The following is a 26463-nucleotide window of genomic DNA, read 5'->3' as shown; positions in this document are numbered from 1 at the left end:
CCCAGCGACACTCAGGTGAGTCCCCGGCTCCCTCCCGCATCTCCCCCCTGCGCTGGTGGCTGGTGGCAGCGGGGCCACTGCTGGGCTGGGGGCCAGGCTTGGCCTGTGTGTGTCCCCCAGTCCTGCCCTTCTCCACCTCACCCAGCGCAGCGCTGCCCCCGGCCCCTCACGCCCTGCGGAGCCGTGACGAGCTCTGCCCCTCCCCAAGCCGGGACAGCCCCCGGCCCCGTGCCCGGTTCCTGCTGGACCAGCGCTCCGCAGGGAGGCTCCTACACTGGGCCCTTCTCCCCGTCACGGTGCCAGGGGGATCCAGCCCCTCCCCGGGGCGCAGCAACAATCCCCCCTCCGCTCTTCTCCCCCCCCCCCACACACATGGTGTCGGCTTCCCAGACACTCAGGGTCCATGGGGGGGAAATGAGTGTGGTTCACACACTGTGAGGGGGAAAAGGCCCCGGGGGGGGGGGGGGGTCAGTGGGTGTTTGGTGCCCCGGGCGCTGGATGGAGACAAGAGGCTCTGTGCTCCCAGCACTCACCCCGCTCTCTGGCCAGAGGACTGTGGCCGAGGGGCTGCCCCTGCTGCTGCCATTCCAGCCATGTGCACACAGACCGGCCCCCCGCCTGGCCCTGGGGCCCTTCCAAACTCCTCCCTCCCGCCGCCTGCTCCCCCCTCCCGGTCCCATGGGGGGGCTGCGTGGGGCCCTGCCAGCCCAGCGCTGGGGGAGGGGCAGCGGGGGATGGCAAATGCCCCTTCTGAGAATCACTGTGCTGAGGATCCGGTTCCTGGGCCCCCTGAGTGATCCCGGCCTCCCTGCAGCCCTCTGGGGTCCCCCCTGCAGCCCTGGTGTGGGGGTCCCTGGCCGTGCGGCTTGCAGAGCCCAGGCCCTGCGGAGCTGGGACCCGGCTGCCTGCTGGGTGTCCGGTTCTGTCCCTGGGGCGCGGCTCAGCGAGGGGGAGAACCAAAGGGCCCTTTGGAGCCAGGGAGACGGACTCTGAGCAGGGACCCCGAGGCTGGGGGCTGGGATCCCTCTGGGCCCTTCAGCCTGGCCAGGCTCCTTAGCGCACAGCCCCCCCCCCAGAACCCCTCCCGGGAAATGCCCCATGGGGGGGGTTGGAGTTTTTCCAGGGGGGTGTCAGGCTCCCCTGCCCATCACCCTTGTGTGTTTTCTCCCCAGGGAAGTGAGACGATGGGCCCAGTCGCCTTCTTCAGCCTCTGCCTCCTCGGCTGCCTGATCTTTAACCCCTCGCTGGAAGGTGAGTCCCTGCCCGGCCCCTCGGCCTGGACACCCCAGGCTCTGTTTGCCCCCATGGGACGTGAAGTCATTTCAATCAGGGGGCCAGCCCCACCGTGGGGGAGCAGCCATCAGAGCTGGGTCCCCATAGCCCCTGCCCCACCCGACCCATCGATCCAGATCCCGGCCAGAGCTCATCATGTAGTTTCTACACCAATACTTCCAGTGCTTCCATTTATTCCCCACTAGAAGATTTACCCGGCCTTGCCCGGATACTTAAATAAGTTCTTGTTTCTTCATTTGAATCGTTGCTCTGGGGTGGGGCTGGGGAGGAGGGGTGCAGGGTGCAGGCTGCTCTGGGGAGAGAGGACAACCCCAGCCCTCTCTCACCCCAGCAGCTTGGGGCCAGGTGAGACGCGTCTCTCCCTGGATGCTGTAGCCCCAGTGGGCCCAGTCGGGGGAGAAGTGCATGGCCCCAGATTCCCAGACAGACTCTCAGAAATCTATAGCAGAGAGCTGTCCCTTTCTCCGCCCCTGCCCCCTGCTGGCCCAGTGCGGTTACTGCTGTCCTGGTCCCATCTCTGCCCCTTGCTGCCCCCTGTGGGCATTCTGCAGCATAACTCCCTTCTACCAGCCCCCTCCCTTTCCATTTTATGAGAAACAATCCAGTTCCACACACATCCCATTGCCCTGGCACCACCGTACCCCGACGTTGCTTTAAGTTAGAGGAGAGGAAGCTGCCTACCAGATTCGGTGGTTCTCATCCTACCATTTAGCAGGAGTTCTTGAACAAACAGAAAGACAAGAAACTTCTAAAATCCATAGAGAGCTACTCCTTGCATCGGTGTATAGGCATCTGAGAGGCCGAGCACGTTCCCGCACGGATCTCCCTCTTGTTGCTCCTACGACCTCCCCCCACTTTTGCAGTTTTCTGTTTCCCACCCAACACGTAGCCTCTGTTAAGTTCACCTCTGGGATTTTGCCACCTACCTCTTTTAAACCTGGTTTAAAGCCCCGTTCCTAGGCTGGCAAAGTAGCACATGGGGTCCCTTCAGCCTGTGCTGTACCCCTGTGCCCCAACTTCCCTTCTGCTCCCTGCCCCACCACTGTCACCCTGACACCCAGTGCTCCCCACCCTCATCCCACAGTCCCCTTCTGCTGTGACTCCACCGCCCTGCTGCTCCTTTGTGTCGACCTCTCCAGCGTCCTTGCACAGAAGACGGGAAGTGGCCATCTTCCTTGAGCACACCCCAGTGCCTGTCCCCTGGGGGAGGAGACACCGGTCATTGTCGGTAGCGCAGCCTCACTGCCACAGCGAAAGGGGGCGAGGGGGTGGCAGCTCTTTTAGCTGAGGGGGTTCAGCCCCACTGAAAGCAACAGGAGAGAGGGGCCATTTTGGGAGAGGACGAAATTTCACAGTGTTTTTGGCAGTCTGGAGAAGCTGGACGGGTGGCTACTGACAGCTCCGCGCCCTCTCCCCCCTCCACTGCAGCCTCGCCCCGAGGTGAGCGCTCTCTCCGGCCTGGATCAGTGGCTGGCTGCACTACAGAGACCACTGCTTGAAGTTCTTCCCTGAGCAGGTGACCTGGTCAGCGGCTGAGGTAGGAGGCTCGTCTGCAGGATCCATGGGGAGGGGCAGGTTCGTGGGCAGAGCTGAAGGTGTTTGGTGATTGGCCCCAGGTGCAGGGTTGGGGAGGTGCGGGCGAGGTGACAGGGACAGGCACCAGGAGGGGACTCTCTCCCCACTCAGCAGCTCCTGCCCCGCTGCAGCCGGGTGGGGCAGGACCCTGCACCAAGGCAATGGGCGTCCTCCCCCAGAGTGACAGGCCTGGTCCATGTCCCTGCTGCAGGTGCAGTGTCAGCATCACCAGCCGGGGGCCCATCTGGCCTCCATCCTTGGTGAGGCGGAAAGGGACATAGTGGTCGAGTATCTCAGCATGTTGGGCTCCAAGGATTATGTCTGGATCGGACTCCACGACCCCAGCAAGGTGAGTGCCCAGCGCCGGCTTGGCCTCTGGCAGCTGCCCCGCCCCACGGCTCTGGCTCCCCGGGGCTGGGCACATCCCAAACCCCACAATCCCTTCATGTGGCTACCAGGGTCTCCCTCCCCCACTCACGAGCACCAGTGTCTCCCCTCTGCACTGCCCCTATCTCCCCTGCCCCCTTTCTGTTCCCATCCTACTGTAGCCTCCTCCTCCCCTCTGGCTTCTCCCCCTCAAATACAGCCTGGTCCTGGTCCCCCCAACCTGGTCCCCCCCAGCCTCAGGCTGACCTTTGACCTGCACCTACCACCCCAACTACTGCCCCCTCCCTTCCCCTTCCAAGCCCCCCACTGTGCTGAGCCTTCCCCCGCCCCCCACAACCTCTCTCTCTTTCCCCTCCCCACATTTTCCAGCCACTTTTCCCTGCCCGAGACTCAAGGTTCTGCTCTCATTTGACCTCTGCACTGTCCCCAACTGCTGGTCCCTCCCTCAGCCTGGGGGTCCTGCCCTGGCCTGGTTCTCTGTAGGGGACCCCAGCTCCACCGGGCAGGGAGGGACCGGGGGACCCGTCACCAGCTGGGAAGGAGCCCAGGCAAGAACCTTGGAGGAGGGGGGGAGGCACCAAACCAGCCCAGACTCAGGCTGAAAGGCCCGTCACAGCGTCCCCTGTGTAACCGCATCGATCTCCAGCCGAGCTCTGCTCCATCCGTTTCCAGCCCCTGCTCGGGGCGGCGCTGGGCCATGGGAGAGCCCAAGCAGCTCTCACAAACTCGGGCCTTGGCTCCCTGCCCCAGAGCAGAGGCTGGGCCGGGCCCCATGCGGGAGGGGGAGGCGCTGTGAGCCGTTCTCCAGCCTGCTCAGCCATCCAGCTCCCCCTCCCCCGGCACTGCATGGAGCTAGTTCTGTGCCCCCCAAACCCAGCCAGTCCCCCCGAGCGCTGAGGCCAGGCCAGAGCCAGGCCCTTCCAGTGACCAGCCCCTTGTCCCCTGCTCTGAGTGTCCGGAGCTCCCGGTCCTGCTGCCTTGGGGCCAGGCTGGCGCTGAGCCCTCGAGAGGGAAACGGCCCCGAGTCCCCTCCCCCGACCCACAGCGTCTCCATCACAGACACACGTCGATTTTGCTCCCACCGGCTGAGACCAGCACAGGAAGCCCCCTGCCCCCTGGCGGGCCCTGGCCCCTGGGGACTGGCCCCCCCGAGTGACTGCAGCTTGGTGCGGGGATTTGGTCCGTCGGCGAAGGGCTTGGGGGGCAGAAGGGAAAGTTGAGGGGCTGAGCGTTACTGTGACGTCCGTGTCTCTGGGCTGCCCCTTCCCCCGCCCTCGCCCCGGCCTGAGCAGGGCCCTGCTGTATGCGGGTTTGGTGTGTCTACGGTGCCGCATCACCAGGGTCTCTTCTGCCCGGCTCCCCACAACCTTTCTCCCCTGGATCTGCAGGACAGAACCTGGGTGTGGTCAGATGGCTCCGTCTATCGCTACGATGCTTGGAATGACTGGGAACCAAACAACAAGGGAGGCACGGAGTACTGTGTCGAGCTGTGGACTTCCACTGGTAAGGCAAAGTCTCAAACACACCTGCACCCAGAAAGGAGCCCCACCAGGACCCTGTGCACACCACACAGCCCGCCGAGGGCCTGGCCTCCTGTCCCGTCTCCCTGCCTCTCCCCCGGCTCCCCCAGCTGATCTCTGTGACACAGGAAATGTCTGTTTCCATGGTAGCATCTCTAAGGTCCAAGTACCCACATCCAACTAGTCTTCCCCCTAATTCACCGTCCATGTGCCTCCCAGCCCTGGCCGGTCCTACTTGTCACTGGCCAACTGCTCCCACACGCCCGGACAAGTTCACTCCCAGCCGTTTGGCCTGGGATTGTTTAACCCCTTTCTGGCCACGGCTCACCCGTCCGGGAGAGGGGCTGTTCTAATCCCATCACTTCACATCAACAAGTGCCACACGGCTGCCAAAAACAGAAAACCTCCTTCTGGGCGGCATGAACCGGAGTGTTGGGAGCCAGACCCGAGAAGCGATTCTTCTGCTCTGCTCTGCCCCACATTGGCCTCAGCTGGAATAGTGTGTCCAGTTCTGGGCACCACATTGCAGGGAAAATATGGACAAACTGGAGAAGGCCCAGAGCAATGAAACTGATGAACCTTCTCGAACACATGAGCTGGGAGGGAAGGTTGACAAAATGGGGTTTGTTCCTTGTGGAGAGGAGAAGACGGAGAGGGGGCAGGAGAGCAGCTTCCAAATACCTGAAAGGGGGTTGCAAGGAGCAGGGAAGAAAATTGTTCTTAGTAACCTCTGGTGGCAGGACAAGAAGCAAAGGGTTTGAATTGCAGCAAGGGACTCTCAGGTTGGAGAATAAGAAAAACTTTTTGTCAGAGGCTGGGATTGGGCAACAAGGGAGGGATCACATGCTGGTTCTATGTTGTGTTCCCTCCCTCTGGGCCACCTGGCATTGGCCACTGTGGGCAGACAGGACACGGGGCTAGATGGACCTTTAGCCTGACCCAATCTGGCTGTTCCTGTTTTTATGTTCGTAACCACTCTGAGGCATGGTCCAGACTGCAGGCTTCTTTCGGAAGAAGCTTTTCCGAAAGAGCTCTTCCGAAAGTGCGCGCCCATACTGCCAAAGCTCATCGAAAAAGCCATCTGCTTTTTCCAAAGAGAGCGTCCACACTGAATGGACACTTACGCGCATGTAAGCTGTGATTTTTATGGGCGGAGTGGCCACCAGGGCACCTGTGCTTTTTCCCCTTTCCCCTTCTTCCGAAAGAGCTCCCTCTGCCCTGTCCACACACGCCCCTTTCTGAACGTGCTCTTCAGCAAAAAGCTTCTTCCTCCTAGGAAGAGATTTAGCAATGTCAGGAAAACCCGTCTGGTCTTTCGATTCTTTTTCGAAAGAACGTGATGGCAACGTGGCTGTAAGTGAAGGGTTTTTTTGAAAAACGACTTTTTTTTCTGAAAAAACTCTGTAGTGTAGACATAGCTTGACTGTTAAGAAGTTAAGCGCTGGAAACAATAGCCTAAGGCAATGTGGAATCTCCCTCCCTGGAGATTTCTGAGAGTAGATTATAGACAAATGGGGATGCTCTAGTTGGTGTTTGGTCCTGCCTTGAGTGCCGGGGACTGGGCTAGAAGAGCTCTCAAGATCCCTTCCAGTTCTATATCTACATAAGAACATAAGAACGGCCGTACTGGGTCAGACCAAAGGTCCTTCTAGCCCAGTATCCTGTCTGCCGACAGGTGCCCCAGAGAGGGTGGACCGAAGACAATGATCAAGCGATTTGTCTCCTGCCATCCTTCTCCAGCCTCTGACAAACAGAGGCCAAGGACACCATTTTATCCCCTGGCTAATAGCCTTTTATGGACCTAACCTCCATGAATGTATCTAGCTTCTCTTTAAACTCTGTTATAGTCCTAGCCTTCACAGCCTCCTCTGGCAAGGAGTTCCACAGGTTGACTATACGCTGTGTAAAGAAGAACTTTCTTTTATTAGTTTTAAACCTATAACTATAGTCAGGGCTCGACAAATCACTGAATCTACTCGCCCGTGGCGCCCCGTTCACGGATCTTGCGCATGCGCAGTGCGGGGCAGGCAAGTAGGTTTTGTTGCCATTTGTCAAGGCCTGTCTACAGTTATTGCTCACTTCTTGATATGCAGGTGGGGTATGAGATCTTCAGGTGGCCCATGGGTGGGTTTTGCCACCCTGATTCAGAGGCAGCCGGGGGCTATTTTGTCCCTAGGGCAATTGAGAGCTGCCTCAGGGCTGCTCTGACAGAGGCAGTAACAAATTGGATGTCTAGAGCGCAGGGGCGTCAGCCACACTCCCGCTGTCCCCGGTGCTGCGGAGGCCAGGACTTAGCAGGGCAGCTGTCTGCTGGGGAACCCCGGCTGGCCATCACGCCGCTTGCTGTTGTGTGCTGGCGTGGCGCAGGCGGTGGAGCAGGGCTAGTCCCTTTGGCTGGCGATCGCACAGAGCCCTGGGTGACCAGGGGACGCTCACGCGCTAATTCCGGAGGGACTCATTCCTCGTGGGCCGGGCCCGTCGCACGGATCCGCACCAATGCTCCTTCCCCCCATGCACACGGGGGAGGATCCTCCCCCTCATCATCTCCTACTTAAACCTGTCCTTCATCCAGTCACTGAGCAGGAACAATGTCACGTGACCTGCCCGGCCAATCACACACGCGGGGAATGGAGGCGGGGAAAACGTTGCCCCACACGTGTGGGCCCCTGTCTCTGAGTGATGCTCCCGGGGAGCCTAATCCGAACTAGCCACTCCGTGCCGCGTGTAGCCGCGCGGCACGGGGTTCGAACTAACCGGGATTTAAAAATGGAGGCTCCCGGATTATGCAAATGAAGCCCGGGAAATTCAAATCCCGGGCTTCATTTGCAAGTGCGGTATGCCTACATTAACCACCCTAGTTCGAACTAGGAGGGTAGTGTAGACATACCCTGAGTGACGCTCCCGGGGTGGCTGGGCGCTGGGAACGGAGCCGTTCATCAGCCAGGCACCGCAGCGCTGGCATGTGGGGGGAGATGCTGCCGCTGGCCCAGGCCCAAACCCCAACGTGGAGGAGATGGAGGTCGGGCCGGCCCATTCAGCCCCGAGCGAGCTGGGTCCCTCATCCGCAGCGTGTCTCCCCACGGGCCCCGACCCGGCCTCTGTGCTCTGCTCTCGGGCCTCCTGCGCAGCCGCGGGGTCGTCTCTCCGCACGATGCCGTCGGGGGAGGGGGTCACCGCCAGGGCAGGCACCACCCACGTGCCCTTCCCCCGCCCCACTGATTTCTCTCTTGCCTTCTAGGTTATAAGACCTGGAACGATAAAACCTGTAGCACGAAAAACGCCTACATTTGCAAGTATCGACTCTAGCGAGGGGGCCGCTCGCCTGCGCCCGATGGGGAGCTCAGCGCCTGGGACGCAAAGAACCGGGCCCCTGGCGCACGATCAGGCAACAGACTTTCACGCACTTTACCCCTCCCTGGGAGAGCGCTTCTCAGTCCCCCGCTGCAAACAGCCTCCCCCCAGTGTCTCCGCGCTAGTGACACCCCTGTCCCCTCCACGGCTGCAGCCACTACAGCAATAAACTCTCCTGAGCATGCAGGTCTGTGTGTGTCTCCTCTGTCCCATGTAGATGGGTCCATCCAGCCCCCTCTGGTCCTGAGCAGCCCGGACCCCACTGCAGGGGAGGGAGGGGACCCCGGAGGGAGGCAGGTTGGGCCTGGCCCTTGGGCTAATGGGCAGGACTCGGTCTCCCCCCCCCCCCGCTCTCTGTGACAACCAGCGTTTCCTCTCTCGTCCGGCCCACCCCTGACCCTGAGCTCCCCAGAGCCGCGATGTGTCCGGAGCCCGCCGAACCGGAGCAGAAGGACGCGGAGCCGGAGCTGGGAGCCATCGCAAACTCCCGGGATGGGGCGCTGAGAGGGGCGCACCAGGGTCACCACCCATCCTGATTTCATGGGGACAGTCCCAATGTCTGGGGCTTTGCTCCTACAACCCTTTAGCCCCGCCCCCGTGTCCCAATTGCTCACACTTGCTCTCTGGCCAGCACTGCCCAGCGGGTTCGGGCTCCAGGCACGTCGACAGGGCTCTAGAAACCACGTCCTGTCCCTGACACCGACGGCCTGGGCCAGGACCCCTGGGTTCCCTTCCCGGCGTGGCCACCAGTGGCCTCTTGTGTGGCCTCCCCAGCTAACGACACCCACCTGCCACTGCACGACGGGGCGAGGGTGACGCCAGGCACGACTGTGACACACTCAGACTGTTGTAAGTATGGGTGTGAGCGGGGGAGGGTTCAGAAATAAGACAGGCGGAATGATGGAATCCCAGGGGCTTCCTGATGCCACCCCGGGGCTGTGTTCAGACCCGGCCTGGCAGATGAGACCATGCGGGACAGGAAACCAGCGAACCAAAACGGGAGTGTTGGGAATCGAAGCAGAGACGTGGCCCCCCATGGAGACCGACTGGGCGGGACGGCTCGGCGGGTGAACCAGCCGGGTGACAGCTGTCAGGGGAGGGGCTGGGACTGGGGGTACCAGACGGGGGCACCCCTGGGACCCGAGAGTGAGTGTTCAGCACCGGGCGAGGATCAGCCCTTGGCACCGATCTGCTACCGCCTGGTCGGCCCCGTCAGCAGCTTGCAGGTGCCGCAGCCAATCAGCTCCCCACAGCTGGCCAGTCAGCTGCTTGGCAGGAAGCCCATCTCCACATCAGCTGCTTGGCAGGAGGCCTGTTCAGAAGCTCTCCCGGCCTGTGCCGGCTGCAGATCCCAGCTCAGCTCTGGCTGCCAGCAGGTGAAGCTTTTTCCAGGACAGGGAGCTGGGCCTGGGCCTGGAGGGACATGGGCGGCTCGTCCGCTGGCTGCAGGGGGCTGGGACCCACAGGGAAACAGGCAATTTTGAATCTAGCTGCAGGGAGCCGGGGCTGGAGGGAGCTGGGTGGGCAGCTAAGCAGATTCAGGGTCTGGCACCCGTCTTCGCCATGAAGACTTGAGCATCCCACCTTCCATGCACCCCGAGACCCATTGTCAGCCTCCCCAGCCAGCTCCGTGGCTTGGGCCCTCTCCCGCTGTCTGGCCCCAGAGGCTCTCGAGATCCGAGTTTGACAGTTTGGGAGCCGTATCCCATTAGAACAAGGACCCCAAGTTCCTTTGCCAAGCCCCACGGACACACACACCTGCACGCTGCCCGCACGGCACAAGGGGCAGAGCAAGGCAAAGCAAAGCTTCAGGATTCAGTCCCTCTCCGACCCGTCTCACCCCTGCTGTGAGTCTCCGGGTTTGGCTCACGCCCTGAATGGTCTCCGGGGGCCCTTGTGGGTCTCCTGCCTCCACCCTTTCTGCTGGGACTGCCGGTTCTGGCCGCGCTTGGCTCCCCTCGCTTACAGAGCACTGAAAGGCCAAAAGCCCAAGAACAGGTATGTAAGATCTTGACCAGTCTCTGTTAGGAATCTCTCCCAAATGCCCAAACTCCACGGGCCTGGTCTGAGGCATGAGGCCTAGTGAACAGTGGACAACATGGCTAAGGGAGGTTGAGATCAGCAAGAAACAGACATGTTTGTTTAACCAGCCAGAAACTAGCAAGACAGCACAACCCCCGGTGGGGAGCAGTAATTGGGGACGTATCATGAGTTACAGGCTCGTAATTCACAGAGAGGGGAGTAACAGAGTCCAGGGGCCACCTCCGGGGACCACCCTGCCACTGTATCCCCCGCTCTGCCTCTTCTATGTTTCTTAACCCTCTATGGCCTCCCCTCCCTCACTGGCCATGCCCCTGAGTTCCAGTTGACCCCATCACTCAATGTCCGGCCGGGGTTCCTCTCTGGGGTTCCGGCCTCTCCACTCTTCTCTGGATGGGGCCAGTTGCTGGGGTCGAGGTGGGGGTCCTCTCGGCTCCCCACGGCCAGTCTCCTGCTGGGGAGAATGCAGCCAGCCTCCACGCCGCTTCTTCCCGGCTCTTTCTCCCCATTGTGTGCGTCCCAACCTCCTTTTAAGCTCCCCGTGCTCAGCATGGTGTCGGGGCGACTCTGCGGCATCCCCCGCCTTCCCTCTCCTCTGGGTCCTACGCCCCGCTGCATCTCGGCGCACTGCTGGGCATGTGCTGCAGAACCAGCGCGGCTCAGAGCCCGCTCCCCAGAGCCGAAGTGGCGCTGTGCTTAGTGCGGGGGTTCGAGCCCCCGTCACACCGGGCCTTGGAGACTCCAAATCCAACGTGCCCTGCAGAGAAGCCAGTTTCCACACACTGGTGCCGATTCCCCTCTCCCCGTGGGTGGAGAACGAACTACCCCTCAGGTCTGTGGGCTGAGATCTGTGCAACACCCATGCATAGGAAAGGGAAACCCAGCCCTGCATCCCCTCTGACAGCCAGTAGGTGGCGCTGCGCCCCCACATGCCCACGGTCCATCTCCGGCTGTGAGGGCCCCAGGTGGATCAGAGCTGGAGCAGCTCTGGGCCCCGCACTGCACTGGGGGGGGGTCTTATGCCTCACAGCTCACCGGGGGTCCCCAAGATCCAGGCAGCAGCTGGAGCTCATGGAGGAGGGAAATGCAGAGGGAGCTGCTGCCAACTGGGCTGGGAAAAGGGCCACAGCTGGATCCTCGGGGGGTGTTCTCCAGGCCACTTTGGGGGGAGGAAAAAGACTCCACCCACCCACCTATTCACCCCCCTCGCAGGGCTCTAGCTAGTCCCTCTGTCTCGCGGTGTCCTTATCTAGTTCCGTCTGTCCGCCCGTCCCTCCTGTGATGTTTAGCTTGTGGTCTGAGAAAGCGAAAACCCGGCAGGGGCAGCCTGGCCTCTGGGGGTTGACTCCTTCCCATTTTTAAATCCCCTTAGTCTGAACTCGTGGAATGAGGTGTAACAGTTAACTCAAGCTAAGGACTTAGTTCCAGTTAACGTTTGACTGCCGCTGTAGCTGCGGGCGTTTAGTTCGGACTAAGGGGATTTAAAAATGGTGCCCGGACGGGAAGATGCAAATAAAGCCTGGGATATTTAAACCCCGGGTTTCATTTGCAACTTCGAATGCCTCCATTAGCCTCTCTACTTCCAACGAGGGGGCTAGTGTAGACATACCCCCTGGCAGGTAGGAACCTAAACCTCCCCTGCTGTAGTTTAACCCTATTGCTTCTTGTCCTGTCATCAGAGGCCACAGAGATGGATCCCCCCCTCCTCCCTGTAACACCCTTTTAGATACCTGAAAACGACTGTCATGTCCCCTCTCCGTCTTCTCTTTTCCAAACTAAACAAACCCAAAGCCTTCAGCTTGCCTCCTAGCTCATGTTTTCTAGATTTTTAATAATTTTTGTTACTCTTCTCTGGACCTTCTCCAATTTCTCCACATCTTTCTTGAAATGCAGAACCCAAAACGGGACACAAGACTCCAACTGAGGCTTAATCATCGCAGAGCAGAGGAGAAGAATGACTTCTCGTGTCTGGCTCACAACACTCCCAAGCACAGCTTAGTTTATGATGCAGACAAGAAGCAAAACCTAATAGCAAACATTGCAGTAAAACCATGTCCTGAGATAGACTAAATGACCATAGAAGCCATGGTCTCTTCCTGCCTTAACACCGGATCTGCATTTATGAGCGTACCCGAGACATATCTTCCAACAGCACAAGCCATTCCTACCTGCTAATCAGGAAGGTTGGCTGGAATGTGAGACAGAAGGATACAGAGTTTATAAGCCAAACATACAGAACTTAGAGCCTTCATTATACTTGTTATATTCTTATACAAACCCTAAAATCCTACGTTTTGCAGTTGTTCCTTCCTAAGTGGAGCGTCTTAGGAATGTGCATTTCTGAAACATCAGCCCTGTAGAATAGCCTCCCCCTAGTAGCTTTCCCCACCTTTTATTTCAGAAAGTGAAGAAAGCTACGAGGGGAGAGCTGTCCTAGATTTGATTTCAACCAATAGGGAGGAACGGGTTGAGAATTTGAAAGCGGAAGGCAGCTTGGGTGAAAGTGATCGTGGAATCCTAGAGTTCATGATTCTAAGGATGAGTAGGAGGGAGAACAGCAACATGGCCACAATGGATTTCAGGAAGGCAGATTTTAGTAAACTCAGGTGACGTCTAGACTACAGGTTTTTGTCGACAGAAGTTTTGTCAACAGATACTGTCGACAAAACTTCTGTCGACAAAGAGCGTCTAGACTACATTGAGTTCTGTCGACAAAGCAAGCTGCTTTGTCGACATGGTAGTGTAGACGCAAAGGACAGTTTACATGCAATAACACCTTCTGTCGACAGAAGGTGTTATGCCTCGTAAAATGAGGTTTACCAGCGTCGACAAAACTGCTGAGTTCTGTCGACGTTATGTCGACAGAACTCAGTGGTAGTGTGGACGCAGGTATAGTTTTGTCGACAAAAGTCCACTTTTGTCGACAAAACTCTGTAGTCTAGACACACCCTGTATTCGAACTAGGTAAACCTCATTCTACGAGGACTAACGCCTAGTTCAAATTAAGTAGTTTGAATTAAGGGCTGTGTAGCCACTTCATTCGAACTAGTGGGAGGCTAGCCCTCCCCAGCTTGCCCTGGTGAAGACTCTGGGCCAAACCAGGGAAACTTTTTTGCCCCCCTCCCGGCCGCGGAGCCCTTAAAGGGGCACGGGCTGGCTACAGTGTTTGTGCCAGTTGCAAGCCTGCCGGCACCCAGCCAGCAGACCCTGCACCTGGCACGGCACGAGCCAGCCACCCGCTGCCACCCAGCCCTCCGTCTGTTCCCGGGACCAGGATGGTGGCTCCCAGGAGCCTGCCCGGGGCCACAAGAGGTGGGCGCCTGCCTGGTCTAGTGCGGAGATCGTGGACCTCATCAAGGTATGGGGGGAGTCCTCCAATGCCCATGACCTCCGCACTAGGCAGAGGAACGTGGCCGTCTACAGCCGCATGGCTGCCAGCCTGGCCACCAAAGGCCACGTGAGAACCCAGGAGCAGGTTTGCATGAAAATCAAGTTGGTCCAGTGAGACCCCCGACCCTGAACCTGAGCTTAGAATGGCCGTACTGGGTCAGACCAAAGGTCCATCTAGCCCAGTAGTCTGTCTGCCGACAGCAGCCACCACCAGGTACCTCGGAGGGGATGGACCGAAGACAATGACCAAGCCATTTGTCTCCTGCCATCCATCTCCAGCCTTCCACAAACTGAGGCCAGGGACACCGTTCCTACCCCCTGGCTAATAGCACTCCATGGACCCAACCTCCATGAATTTATCTAACTTCTCTTTAAACTCTGTTATAGTTCTAGCCTTCACAGCCTCCTGTGGCAAGGAGTTCCACAGGTTGACTATTTGCTTTGTGAAGAAGAACTTTCTTTTATTAGTTTGAAGCCTGCTACCCATTCATTTTATTTGGTGTTCCTCTATTATGGGAACTAATGAAGAACTTTTCTTTATGCACCCTCTCCACACCACTCATGATTTTATAGACCTCTATCATATCCCCCCTCCATCTCCTCTTTTCTAAAATGAAAAGTCCCAGTCTCTTTAGCCACTCTTCATATGGGACCCGTTCCAAACCCCTAATCATTTTAGTTGCCCTTTGCAATTATTCATGCAATTGCAAAAAAAAAAAATGGCATATATTTGATATAAAGTTAATATGCATTTTGTGATTTTATTTGGAAATAAATAAATAAAACCCAAAACATTAACAAAACCTTCACTGCCCCAGAGCCAGGCACTCCCATATCCCTGTTCTCACCCAATCCCCTCCGCTCCCCCAGACCCAGACCCAGACCCAGACACTCCCAGGCCCTCCCCCCATACCTAATGTGTGGGTCCCGGAGCCAGTGTCACCACCGCTGCACGTTTCTTCCTCAGGCTCTGGGGAGGCGTGAGTACAGCAGCCAGCTGTGAGCAGGCACTTGATGCCTGTGCAGAGCAGCCCAGCCAGCCGTGATCTGCACTCGGCCACGTGTTCCGAGCGGCCAGCCGGCCACACTTTATTCTTTTATCAAACGTAGTGGCAGGCCACAAAAAATTTTGATTGGGCCACATGCAGCTCGCCGGAAGCCTGTTTGACATGCCCGATGTAGATGGGATCATGAGCTTTTGTGAGCACGACCCACTTCCACCCACCAATGCTCATGATCCCATCTACATAAGGGGTGGGCAATCATTTTTGCCTGAGTCACCACGTAAGGGGCGTGGCCTAAACAGGAAGGGGTGGGGCTACCCAGACGTGATTGGTCTGGGGTGGGGGAGCCCCTTTGCCCCCTCCTTCCCACTAGGCACCATGTCTCTGGTAGGGCAGGAGGAGTCTTCGGGAGCTCCCCCACGCCCAGGCCAATCAGGGCTGGAGGGCAGGGGAGCGCGGGAAGCCTCCGCCTGCCTTGCGAGGAGTACGTGGTGCTTGGAAGCGCTGGGTGCTGCTCGCAGGGTGGGGGCAGAGCCGAGAAAGTGTCACGTGCTCCCCCACCCCCATGTCCTTAATGGCCCTGGGGGCGGGGGAGCAGTAGGGCCTCTGTGGACCGGATCCACCCCATGGAGGCCTTTTTGCCCACCCCTGATCTACATGTTTGTTAGTCTTTAAAGTACTACTAGACTGGTTTGTTGGTTTTTAACTTCTTCCTCTTACAGATTAATTCGGCTACCCCTCTGAAGCTTATAAAAAAGTTCCTATACTCTACCATTCCTTTTGGCCTCCCTGTGTCCCTTCTCCTTTGGTAAGTTGGGCAGGCAGGAGTTTTGGTAAAAATGCATCAGACGCGGACCCAGCGCCCGCTCGACCTCAGCTGGTGCTGGGTAATCAGAGCCCCGACTCTAAAGGAGTTGGCATTACTGAAGTGATAGATCGCCCCACGTTTAGTTGCCGATTTTCCATCTCCCAGACCTAGCCGAGACTTGGGATTAACGTGGCTTTCTCAACTAAAAGTCTTCTGCCTGTTGGGATGTTGGGATTGTGAACACCTGGCGAGGCAGTCTGCTCAAGATGAAGTTGGCCTTGAGTCTTGACATCGATGGCTTCAGTTGAATGGCTTGTGGGAAATTTGGAAGAGCAGCTCAAACCTCTCTCCTTTACTGAGCATAGAATCTCATGGCAGCCTGAAGGAAAAAGTCCTCATGGCAGACAGAAAGCCACACTTGCAGGGTATCCTCAGCCTTAGGCTACTTATTGCTTCAAGTGCCTTCAAGAAAGCGAGGGTGATTCTTGTGTTGTGTCTTAGTTCTATTTAAAAGTTTTTCGGAGTGTTATTTTAACAGGTAAGTTAATCTCTTAGGGTATGTCTACACTAGCCCCCTAGTTCGAAGTAGGGAGGCTAATGGAGGCATTCGAAGTTGCAAACGAAGCCTGGGATTTAAATATCCCGCGCTTGATTAGCATATTCCCAGCCAGTCGCCATTTTGGAAACTGACTTGCCCAAAAGGCAGCAGAGAAGCGGGATTCCGAGATAAACCCTTAGTTCGAATTAACTGTTACTCCTCGTGGATATTTAAATCCCACGCTTCATTAGCAATTTTGGTCGCCCTCATTAGCCTCCCTAGTTTGAACTAGGGGGCTAGTGTAGATGTACCCTTACGTTCATAACTCTCATGTAGTTTTTCGCTGTGCAATAATGTGAAAAACCATTAGATTAAATAGGTAAGTAAATGGGCAGTTAGGAAGTATTACAGATTGCTTACAATACAGGCAGTCCCTGGGTTACGTACAAGATAGGGACTGTAGGTTTGTTCTTAAGTTGAATCTGTATGTAAGTCGGAACTGGCGTCCAGATTCAGCCGCTGCTGAAACTGATCAGTTTCAACAGTGGCTGAATCTGGACGCCAGTTCTGACTTACATACAGATTCAACTTAAGAACCCCAGGCATCCCCAAGTCAGCTGCTGCTGAAACTGATCAGCGGCTGATTCCAGGAAGCCTGGGGCAGGGGCTTCCTGTAGTCAGCCGCTGGTCAGTTTCAGCAGCGGCTGACTTGGGGACGCCTGGGGCAGAGCAGCTGGGGTGCTGCTGGGTTGGTCCAGTAGCGCCGCCGCTCCTCGGCGCTACTGGACCAACCCAGCAGCACCCAAGCTGCTCTGCCCCAGGCATCCTGATTCAGCCGCTGCTGAATCTGACCAGCAGTGGCTGAATCAGGACGCCTGGGGCAGAACAGCTGGGGTGCTGCCCGGTTGGTCCAGTAGCGCCCAGAGCGGCGCTACGGGACCAACTGGCAGTGCCCCAGCTGCTGTACCACAGGTGTCCGGAGCAAAGCCATGGAGCACGGGGGCAGCGGGACAGCCCAGACGCGCCGTGGCTGTCCTGCTGCCCTCGGGCTCCGCGGCTTGGCTCTGCTTTGCCCCCCCCCCCGTCCCCCTGGTCTGCAGACCAGGGGGACGGGGGAGGGGGGCAAAACAGAGCCAAGCCTCAGAGCGCGTGGGCAGCGGACAGCCCTGTCCGCTGCCCACGTGTTCCGCCGCTTTGCTTCCTCTCCCTGGTCTGCTGGAGACCAGGGAGAGGAACGGCCCCGTTCGTAACTGCGGATCCGACGTAAGTCGGATCTGCGTAACTCGGGGACTGCCTGTAGATGTATTCAGTATCTTGTTAGCCTTTAAAGTGCTACATAACTTTTTTTCTTTTTGTTTTACCAAGATCAGACTAACACGGCTCCCTCTCTATTACCATAAATTTGATATGCTCATAATCTTTTTTACTTTTTATTCATTAAAGCAATGTGTTACTCATTTGCTATAACAGTGGTTTTAAATGCTTCAATGAAATATAGTGATGAAGTATGTATTTAGGTTGTATAACATTCATTTCTCTCGTGTTTTATAAAACTTACATATTTAAGAATTTGACATTTTTTATGTTAAAGACATGAACCTAATGAGAATGGGATATGAACAAATTAAAGAGAAAAAATTATTTACCAGAATGCAAACCACAAAACGTTATAATTTCTATGTCTGTAGTTAGTAAAATAAGTAATTCATTAAACAATAAATATCCTAAGAGGTGCATTATTTACAGTGGTGTAGTGAGGAAGGTGGGGGGAGGGGAAGTGGCCCCTGGGTGCCACACTAGTGAGGTGTCAGCATAGTCCCCTTACACTCCCCCTGTCATCCCTTTGCTCACCTCCTCCTTCTCTGCCCGCTGCCACCGGCTGGAGTTACCTCCTCTCCGCCTCTCTGCCCCCAGCCCGCCCCCCCATCTCTGCCAGGGTCTGTCTACACTACAAAGTTAATTCGAACTAACAGACGTTCGTTCGAATTAACTAATTTGAATTAAATTAGTTCGAATTAATGCTGTAGTGTAGAAATACCCCCAGAGGGTTAGTGCGTGTGGGACCCAGCCCCAAACTGGAGGGGGCCGGATAAGATGGAGTACAAGCTCTCCCCACTCCTTCCAGGGTCGGGCTCAGCTGTGCGCCAGGTTTGGGGCCCCACCATTTGGTAGGGGGGGAGGAGGGTGCCAATTTTGTCTTCGCCCCCGGGAGCATAACACCCTCGCTATGCCTCTGTTGAGCCTGGAGTACCGGCACCATTTTTCCTACAATGTGTGTGTGTGTATGAATATGTATATCTATGTGTGTGTGTATATGTGTGAAAAATAAAGCTGCCCTACAATAACACGGTTGGTTACCCACAGATTTCCCTGGGATGGCTACTTTTTACTCGAGTAGTTCTCCAGAAGGATACTTTGACTGTTACTGAGTGATGTTTGTTTCACAGCAGCAGAACTTTTACTCAAGTGACTTTTTTTTGGGGACTTTTCCCACCACTGACTGTGGCCCCCAGACTCCTTCCCACAAATCCTCTCTATTCCTCCGCTTGAAATTCAGCTTAAAGGGTGAACTGTGCAGACCCGTGTGGCCAGGGACACGACTTCTGACTCGGCTACTGGAGAGATCTCACGAAGCAACAGTCCATGGGGATGCGGTATCCAGCGGGCGCGGTTGTTGGGGGCTGACATGGATCCACTCTCAGCCCGGGGCCGTATGATGCCTCCATTAGTGCTCTGGGTGGAGACCCAGTCCTGCCCCTAAGCCTGGGCCCAACCTGCCTCCCTCAGGGGTCCCCTCCCTCCCCTCGAGTGGGGCCAGGCATGGGGCAGAGGAGACACACACAGACCTGCATGCTCAGGAGAGTTTATTGCTGTAGCGGCTGCAGCCGTGGAGGGGGAGAGAGGGAGGGAGCAGGGCTGTAGCTAGTACAGAGACACTGAGGGGGGGAGGCAGTTTGCAGCTGGGAACCTGAGAGTCAGTCCCTCAGGGAGGGGCAGAACTGGCCCCTGATGCAGAAAAGCAGCCGAAAGTCTGGGACGTTGCCTGATCATGCGCCAGGGGCCCGGTTCTTTGCAGCCCAGGCGCTGAGCTCCCCATCGGGCGCAGGCAAGTGGCCCCCTCGCTAGAATCTGTACTTGCAAAGGTAGGGCCTTTTCATATCACAGAAAACATCGTTCCATTTCTTATAACCTAGAAGGCAAGACAGAAATCAGTGGGATGGGGGAAGGGCAAGTGGGTGGTGCCTGCCCTGGCAGTGCCCCCTCCCCCGATGGCATCGTGCGGAGAGACGACCCCACGACAGTGTCACCCATTCCCAGCCTCTGACAAAGTTTTTCTTATTGTCCAGCCCGAGCGTCTCTTGCTGCAATTCAAACCCTTTGCTTCTTGTCCTGCCACCAGAGGTTACTGGGGACAAGTTTTCTCCCTGCTCCTTGCAACCCCCTTTAGGTATTTGGAAGCTGCTCTCCTGCCCCCTCTCCGTCTTCTCCTCTCCACAAGGAACAAACCCCATTTTGTCAACCTTCCCTCCCAGCTCATGTGTTCGAGAAGGTTCATCAGTTTCATTGCTCTGGACCTTCTCCAGTTTGTCCATATTTTCCCTGCAATGTGGTGCCAGAACTGGACACACTATTCCAGCTGAGGCCAATGTGGGGCAGAGCAGAGCAGAAGAATCGCTTCTCGGGTCTGGCTCCCAACACTCCGGTTCATGCCGCCCAGAAGGAGGTTTTCTGTTTTTGGCAGCCGTGTGGCACTTGTTGATGTGAAGTGATGGGATTAGAACAGCCCCTCTCCCGGACGTGTGAGCCGTGGCCAGAAAGGGGTTAAACAATCCCAGGCCAAACGGCTGGGAGTGAACTTGTCCGGGTGTGTGGGAGCAGTTGGCCAGTGACAAGTAGGACCGGCCAGGGCTGGGAGGCACATGGGCGGTGAATTAGAGGGAAGACTAGTTGGATGTGGCTACTTGGACCTTAGAGATGCTACCATGGAAACAGACATTTCCTGTGTCACAGAGATCAGCTGGGGGAGCCGGGGGAGAGGCAGGGAGACGGGACAGGAGGCCAGGCCCTGAGCGGGCTGTGTGGTGTGCACAGGGGCTGACGGGGCTCCTTCGCTGGAGCAGGTGTGTTTGAGACTTTGCCTTACCAGTGGAAGTCCACATCTCGACACAGTACTCCCTGCTTCCACTGTTGTTTGGTTCCCCGTCGTTCCAAGCATTGTAGCAATAGACGGAGCCATCTGTCCACACCCAGGTCTTGTCCTGCAGATCCAGGGGAGAAAGGTTGTGGGGGGGCTGGGCAGAAGAGACCCTGGTGATGCGGCACCATAGACACACCAAACCCGCATGCAGCAGGGCCCTGCTCAGGCCGGGGCGAGGGCGGGGGAAGGGGCAGCCCAGAGACACGGACGTCACAGTAACGCTCAGCCCCTCAACTTTCCCTTCTGCCCCCCAAGCCCTTCGCCGATGGACCAAACCCCCGCCCCAAGCTGCAGTCACTCGGGGGGGGGAGCAGTCCCCAGGGGCCAGCTGCCCAGGAGCCCCCCCACCGCAGCACCACCCTGAGCAGGGGCGGGAAATGGATGGAGCAGAGCTCGGATGGAGGTCGATGTGGTTACCCAGGAGAGCTGTGGGGGGGCTGCCGGCCAGATCCCAGGCTGGCTCAGTGCCCCCCCCCCAGAGGTTCTTGCCTGGACTCCTTCCCAGCCGGTGACGGGTCCCCCTGCCCCTCCCTGCCCGGTGGAGCTGGGGCTCCCCTACAGAGAACCAGGCCAGGGCGGGACCCCCAGGCCAAGGGAGGGACCAGCAGTCGGGGGTGTTCTGAGGCTCAAGTCTTGGGCAGGGAAAAGCGGCTGGAAAACGTGGGGTGGGGATGGGAGACAGGCTGTGGGAGGGAGGGAGAGGGCTCGGCACAGTGTGTGGGCTGGGAGGGGGAAGGGTGGGGGCTACTGGGCACAGTGGGGGGGCTTGGTAGGGGCTGGGAGGGGGAAGGGAGACGGGGCAGTAGTTGGGGAGGCAGGTGCAGGTCAAAGGTCAGCCTGAGGTTGGGGGGACCAGGTCTAGGCTCTGTTTGGGGGGCAGAAGCCAGAGGGGAGGGGGAGGTTACAGTAGGATGGGGATGGAAAGGGGGCAGGGGGCAGGGGAGACAGGGGCAGTGCAGAGGGGACACACTGGTGCCCGTGAGGGGGGAAGGGAGATCCTGGTAGCCACATGAAGGGGTCGTGGGGTTTGGGATGTGCCCAGCCCCGGGGAGCCAGAGCCGTGGGGCGGGGCAGCTTCCAGAGGCCAAGCCGGGCCGGGCGCTCACCTTGTTGGGGTTGTGGAGTCCGATCCAGACATGATTCTTGGGGGTCGACTTGGTGACGTAGTCGGCCACTATGTTTCTTTCTGTGTCACCGAGGATGGAGGCCAGATGGGCACCCGGGTGGTGACGCTGACACTGCACCTGCAGCAGGGACATGGGTCAGGCCTGTCACTCTGGGGGAGGATGCTCATTGCCCTAGGGTTGCCAGGGAGCTGGTTTTCTACTGGAGAATCTGGTTTTTTTGGGCTCTGTCTGGTAAAAAAATTCAGAAAATACCAGACCTGTGCAATGTGCAATGTCCGGTATTTCCTGGCTTTCCAGCTGGGTGCCCAGAAGCCTGGCGGGGGCGAGGGGAGGGTCTGGGAGGTGGGGGCTGATCGGCGCTGGGGGCCCTGGTTGCGTGTGAGGAGGAGGGGCAGCCCGGTCCGTGCTCCTGCGCGCTGGTGAAGCTCCTGGGGGAGCCGCAGCCGGACTGACTGGCGCTTCACTGGACCGTGCGGGAGACGAGACCGCCCAGGGATCTGCACTGCCCGGGTCAGTCCTGCTCCCCGCTGGACGATTTGCGCCCGCCCCGCCCCCTCGGGGCTGGCCGGTTGGGTCTCCCCCACTTCTCCTCCCAACCTTCCCCAGCCAACCCCGCTGTGCCCAAACCCCGCCCCCGCCAGCTCTACCTCCTGCCAGCCGGTTGATCTTCCCCGGCCAGCCCCACTGCGCCCCCCACCAGCGCTGCATCCGGTAGCCTGTTCTCTCCTCCTCCTCCTGAGCTCCCCCGGCCAGCCCCACTCCCGCTGGCCACCCCCCCCCCCGATACTCCCCGACCAGCCCCACTCCCCCCGACCCGCTGACCCCACCGACCAGCTCTGCTTCCCATCAGCCGCCTCCCCCGATCTCACCCAGCCAGCCCCTGACTCCGTCCCCCCAAGACCAGCTCTGCTTCCCATAGGCCGCCTCGCCCCCCATCTCCTCCGGCCAGCCCCCTACCCCTCCCCACCAGCTCTGCTTCCCAGTCCCTCTTCTTCTTCCTGCCCCCCCCTTCCTCCTGGCCAGCACCGCTCCCCTCCCAGCCGCTCTCCCCCGCCATGGTGTGTGTCTGATATTTTTTTTAAGCCTACCTGGTAACCCTACATTGCCCTGGTGTGGGACCTTGCCCCTCCAGGCTGCAGCGGGGCAGGGACCGATGAGAGGAGAGAGAGTCCCCTCTCGGAGCCTGATCCTGAGCCCCATGGCCGGGCCCCAACCAATTCATCTCGGCCCCCCCGACCTCTTCAACCCCCACCCCCAGAACCAGCCACCAAACCCCTTCAGCTCCTGCCCACGAACCTGCCCCGCCCCATGGATCCTGCAGAAGAGCCTCCTACCTCAGCCGCTGACCAGGTCACCTCCTCAGAGAAGAATTTAAAGCAGTGGTCTCTGTAGCGGAACCAGTCACGGGAGCAGGCTGTGGCCTTTATCCCCGATCCAGGCTGGAGAGAGCGCTCACGTCGGGGCGAGGCTGTTGTGGAGGTGAGAGAGGGAGCGGAGCTGTCAGTACCCTCCCGACCAGCTTCTCCAGACTTCCAAAAACGCTGTGAAATTTCATCCTCTCCCAAAATGGCCCCTCTCTCCTGTTGCTTTCAGCAGGGCTGAAACCCCTCAGCTAAAAGAGCTGCCTCCCCCTCGCCCCCTTTCTCTGTGGCAGTGAGGCTGCGCTACCGACAATGACCTCTGTCCCCTCCCCTACGGGACACGCCCTGGGGTATCATCAAGGAAGATGGCCACCTCCTGTCTTCTGTGCCAGGGCGCTGGGGAGGTCGACACAAAGGGGAAGCAAGGCGGTAGAGTCAGAGTAAACAGGGACTGTGGGGTGAGGGCGGGGAGCACTGGGTGTCAGGGCGACACTGGTGGGGCAGGGAGCAGAAGGGAAGTTGGGGCACAGGGGTACAGCACAGGCTGAAGGGACCCCACGTGCTCGTTTGCCAACCTAGGGACGGGGCTTGAAACTAGGTTGAAAAGAGGCAGGTGGCAAAATCCCAGAGGTGACCTTAACAGAGGCTACGTGTGGGGTGGGAAACAGAAAACTGCAAAAGCTGAAGAAGGGGAGGAGGGGAAGGAGGGAGCAACAGGAGGGAGAACCGTGCGGGAACGGCCTCTCAGACGTCTGCACACCAATGCAAGGAGGAGCTCCCTGTAAAAGAGGGGGAAACTGTGACAGCAGTGATGCCAACTCCCACAGGAGGTATTCCCAGGAGAAACTATAGAAATATTCACAGAAATATCCTATCAATAGAAAGCAGAGGAGCCGGTCGGAATGGGGGGACTCCAGTTTCCCGGCTCTTGGTTGGGAAAACGTGAACATTTCACAATGTCCTTGGGCCGTATGAGGAGCGAAGGGGAAGAAGGTCCGAGGGGAACAGTCACCTCAGGGCTAATTCTGACTCACAAGGAGAAATTGGTTGTGGATCTGAGGTTTTAAGGCAGCGAGGAGAAAGTGCCCCTGAACGCACAGAAGGAGGGAAGGGAAGGAGTGAGCATCGGCAGCAACAGCAATGGCATTGAACGGGGTTTATTTAATAAGCTCAGAACTGGCCGGTGAGGGCTCATGGGAGGAAAGTCGAGGAGAAAAGGGAGTTCCGCAGAGCTGGCCGTGTCTCCAAGAGACGATATTAAAGGTGCAACGGCGCATTCTCCCCACGCAGGGGCTGAGCTCTGGCCGGGGTCTGGATCGATGGGTCGGGTGGGGCAGGGGCTATGGAGACCCAGCTCTGATGGCTGCTCCCCCACGGCGGGGCTGGGCCCCTGAGTGAAATGACTTCATGTCCCATCGGGGCAAACAGAGCCTGGGGTCTCCAGGCCGAGGGGCCGGGCAGGGACTCACCTTCCAGCGAGGGGTTAAAGATCAGGCAGCCGAGGAGGCAGAGGCTGAAGAAGGCGACTGGGCCCATCGTCTCGCTTCCCTGGGGAGAAAACACACAAGGGGGATGGGCGGGGGAGCCTGACACCCCCCTGGAAAAACTCCACCCCCCCCATGGGGCATTTCCCGGTGAGAGGTTCTGGGGGAGGGGGCTGTGCACTAAGGAGCCTGGCCAGGCTGAAGGGCCCCAGAGGGATCCCAGCCCCCAGCCTCAGGGTCCCTGCTCAGAGCCCGTCTCCCTGGCTCCAAAGGGCCCTTTGGTTCTCCCCCTCGCTGAGCCGCGCCCCAGGGACAGAACCGGACACCCAGCAGGGAGCCGGGTCCCAGCTCCGCAGGGCCTGGGCTCTGCAAGCCGCACGGCCAGGGACCCCCACACCAGGGCTGCAGGGGGGGACCCCAGAGGGCAGCAGGGAGGCCGGGATCACTCAGGGGACCCAGGAACCGGATCCTCAGCACAGTGATTCTCAGAAGGGGCATTTGCCATCCCCCGCTGCCCCTCCCCCAGTGCTGGGCTGGCAGGGCCCCACGCAGCCCCCCCATGGGACCGGGAGGGGGGAGCAGGCGGCGGGAGGGGGGAGTTTGGAAGGGCCCCTGGGCCAGGCGGGGGGCCGGTCTGTGTGCACATGGCTGGAATGGCAGCAGCAGGGGCAGCCCCTCGGCCACAGTCCTCTGGCCAGAGAGCGGGGTGAGTGCTGGGAGCACAGAGCCTCTTGTCTCCACCCAGCGCCCGGGACACCAAATACCCACTGACCCCCCCCCGGGGCCTTTTCCCCCTCACAGGTGTGTGAACCACACTCATTTCCCCCCATGGACCCTGAGTGTCTGGGAAGCCGACACCATGTGTGTGTGGGGAAGGAGAGCGGAGGGGGGATAGTTGCTGCGCCCCGGGGAGGGGCTGGATCCCCCTGGCACCGTGACGGGGAGAAGGGCCCAACGGGGGAGCCGCCCTGCGGAGCGCTGGTCCAGCAGGGACTGGGCACGGGGCCGGGGGCTGGGCCTCGCTGTTCACGGGAAGCAGTGAGACCCAGAGGGGTTCCTGGCACACACAAGGCACCAGCCCAGCAATGGCCCCACTGCCTCCAGCCACCAGCGCAGGGGGGAGACGCGGGAGGGAGCCGGGGACTCACCTGATTGTTGCTGGGGAGCTGCTCTGGTGCCGGGTCGGTCCAAGTGCAGCCTGAAGGGGCACTGGCCCTGCCTGGGCATTTATAGACCAGTCAGGGAGGGGCCGAGAGGGGAGCAGTTATCAATAGTGAACATGTAAATCTGTGAAGATGGCAGATACAGTCACGTCCTGCCTACACAAGCAGAGATAAGAGGAGCCACAGTCCACCCGCCAACTGGGCTGTGGCCAGGCGGACGTGCTTGTCAGGGCTCAGCCAAGAGAAACAGTGAAAGCTGGTCCTCCTATCTCCCCCTGACAGTGTTGAGATACATGGGGCAGTAGGGAGCCCTTTCAGTGCTATTGGGGTGACTGGGGTCAGACCCCAGTGGGGACTATCTGGTCGGACCTATTGGGGTTACTTGCATCAGACCCCAGGGGGTACAGTACAGCATGGGTAATGGTAGTAACTGGCCATTACTGATACTTCCTGGCGCTTTGAAAGGGGAGGAGGGGCACAGGCCTGCAGGGCAGCAGAGGTCACAGAACACTGAGCAGAGGGCTCAGGCAGGCATTGTGGGATACTGGCAGAAACCAATTCTTCCCACGAAACAAACAGCGGACGCCACACTGGCTCTCCGTCGACAATAAAGGGAGTGGAAAAGAAAAAAATTCTCTCATAGGGTGGAAGTATTTTGTCGCCAAAACCGGCCATTTCCCCAACAGCAATCGAATCGCAGTGCGAACGGTCCCCCTGTTTTGTTGCTGAAGGCAGGTTTGGGTGACAAAATTTGGTAGTGGAGACCAGGCCTAGGGGTTTGGCTGGACGGCAGGCCCAAGGGTGTGTAGCTCAGGAAAATATAACCAGGCCTGCTGTTGCTTCTATGGAAGAACAGAAATAAGCAGTGAAGATGCAGTGGCCCAGAGCCTGCCTAAGGTTGCCAACTTTCGACTCACACGCAACCAAGCTACCATGCCCCCCCCCCAGTGAGGCTCTGCAAACCCTTACCTCTGTTCCGCATCCCCCCACACACCCCTCCAGTGAGGCTCTGCAAATGGCCTAGCTCGTTTCGAGCGCGTTTCGAAATAGAGCGCTATTCCGAATCGTCCCTTCCTCCTCATGGAACGAGGCTTACAGGGACGTCGGAATAGCGCACCAGTTACTTCGGAGGGTATTTCCCAATACCGGGTGCTGTTAAGACGCAGAATACGCTCTCTGGGGGTTCGGGAAGTATCCCGAAATAGCGCCGCAGTGCAGACGTCC

The 26463-nt window shown here is 58.4% G+C and overlaps 2 protein-coding genes across 2 annotated transcripts; one reads left to right on the top strand and one right to left on the bottom strand.

Moving 5' to 3' along the window:
• Window positions 1-2755: 2755 nt before the first annotated feature.
• LOC142827954 (C-type lectin mannose-binding isoform-like) lies at window positions 2756-8128 on the top strand. Its single transcript, XM_075924668.1, has 4 exons — window positions 2756-2830; window positions 3080-3217; window positions 4644-4758; window positions 8014-8128. The coding sequence occupies exons 2-4, from the start codon at window positions 3167-3169 to the stop codon at window positions 8079-8081; spliced, it is 234 nt and encodes a 77-aa protein (XP_075780783.1). The 5' UTR covers window positions 2756-2830; window positions 3080-3166; the 3' UTR covers window positions 8082-8128.
• A 10608-nt stretch (window positions 8129-18736) lies between these two features.
• Window positions 18737-25355, bottom strand: LOC142826478 (C-type lectin BfL-2-like). Its single transcript, XM_075918962.1, has 6 exons — window positions 25225-25355; window positions 24062-24140; window positions 22566-22699; window positions 21211-21348; window positions 20051-20165; window positions 18737-19096 (listed from the first exon to the last, which is right to left on the bottom strand). The coding sequence occupies exons 2-6, from the start codon at window positions 24126-24128 to the stop codon at window positions 19029-19031; spliced, it is 522 nt and encodes a 173-aa protein (XP_075775077.1). The 5' UTR covers window positions 24129-24140; window positions 25225-25355; the 3' UTR covers window positions 18737-19028.
• Window positions 25356-26463: the final 1108 nt, after the last annotated feature.

This window comes from Pelodiscus sinensis, chromosome 1 (genome assembly GCF_049634645.1).
Source record: "Pelodiscus sinensis isolate JC-2024 chromosome 1, ASM4963464v1, whole genome shotgun sequence".
Taxonomy (NCBI): Eukaryota; Metazoa; Chordata; order Testudines; family Trionychidae; genus Pelodiscus; species Pelodiscus sinensis.
Note: the sequence above shows the minus strand (reverse complement) of the source record. Positions and strands in the feature narration are given on the sequence as shown.

Bases quoted from the DNA above. Each gene is read 5' to 3' on its own strand.
- LOC142827954 (XM_075924668.1), top strand. From the start codon at position 3,167: ATGTTGGGCTCCAAGGATTATGTCTGGATCGGACTCCACGACCCCAGC. The intron at 3,218-4,643 runs GTGAGTGCCCAG...CTGGATCTGCAG, and splicing joins GACTCCACGACCCCAGCAAG to GACAGAACCTGGGTGTGGTC. The intron at 4,759-8,013 runs GTAAGGCAAAGT...CTTGCCTTCTAG, and splicing joins CGAGCTGTGGACTTCCACTG to GTTATAAGACCTGGAACGAT.
- LOC142826478 (XM_075918962.1), bottom strand. From the start codon at position 24,128: ATGGGCCCAGTCGCCTTCTTCAGCCTCTGCCTCCTCGGCTGCCTGATC. The intron at 21,349-22,565 runs GTAGGAGGCTCT...TCCCTGCTGCAG, and splicing joins TGACCTGGTCAGCGGCTGAG to GTGCAGTGTCAGCGTCACCA. The intron at 19,097-20,050 runs GTAAGGCAAAGT...CTTGCCTTCTAG, and splicing joins CGAGATGTGGACTTCCACTG to GTTATAAGAAATGGAACGAT.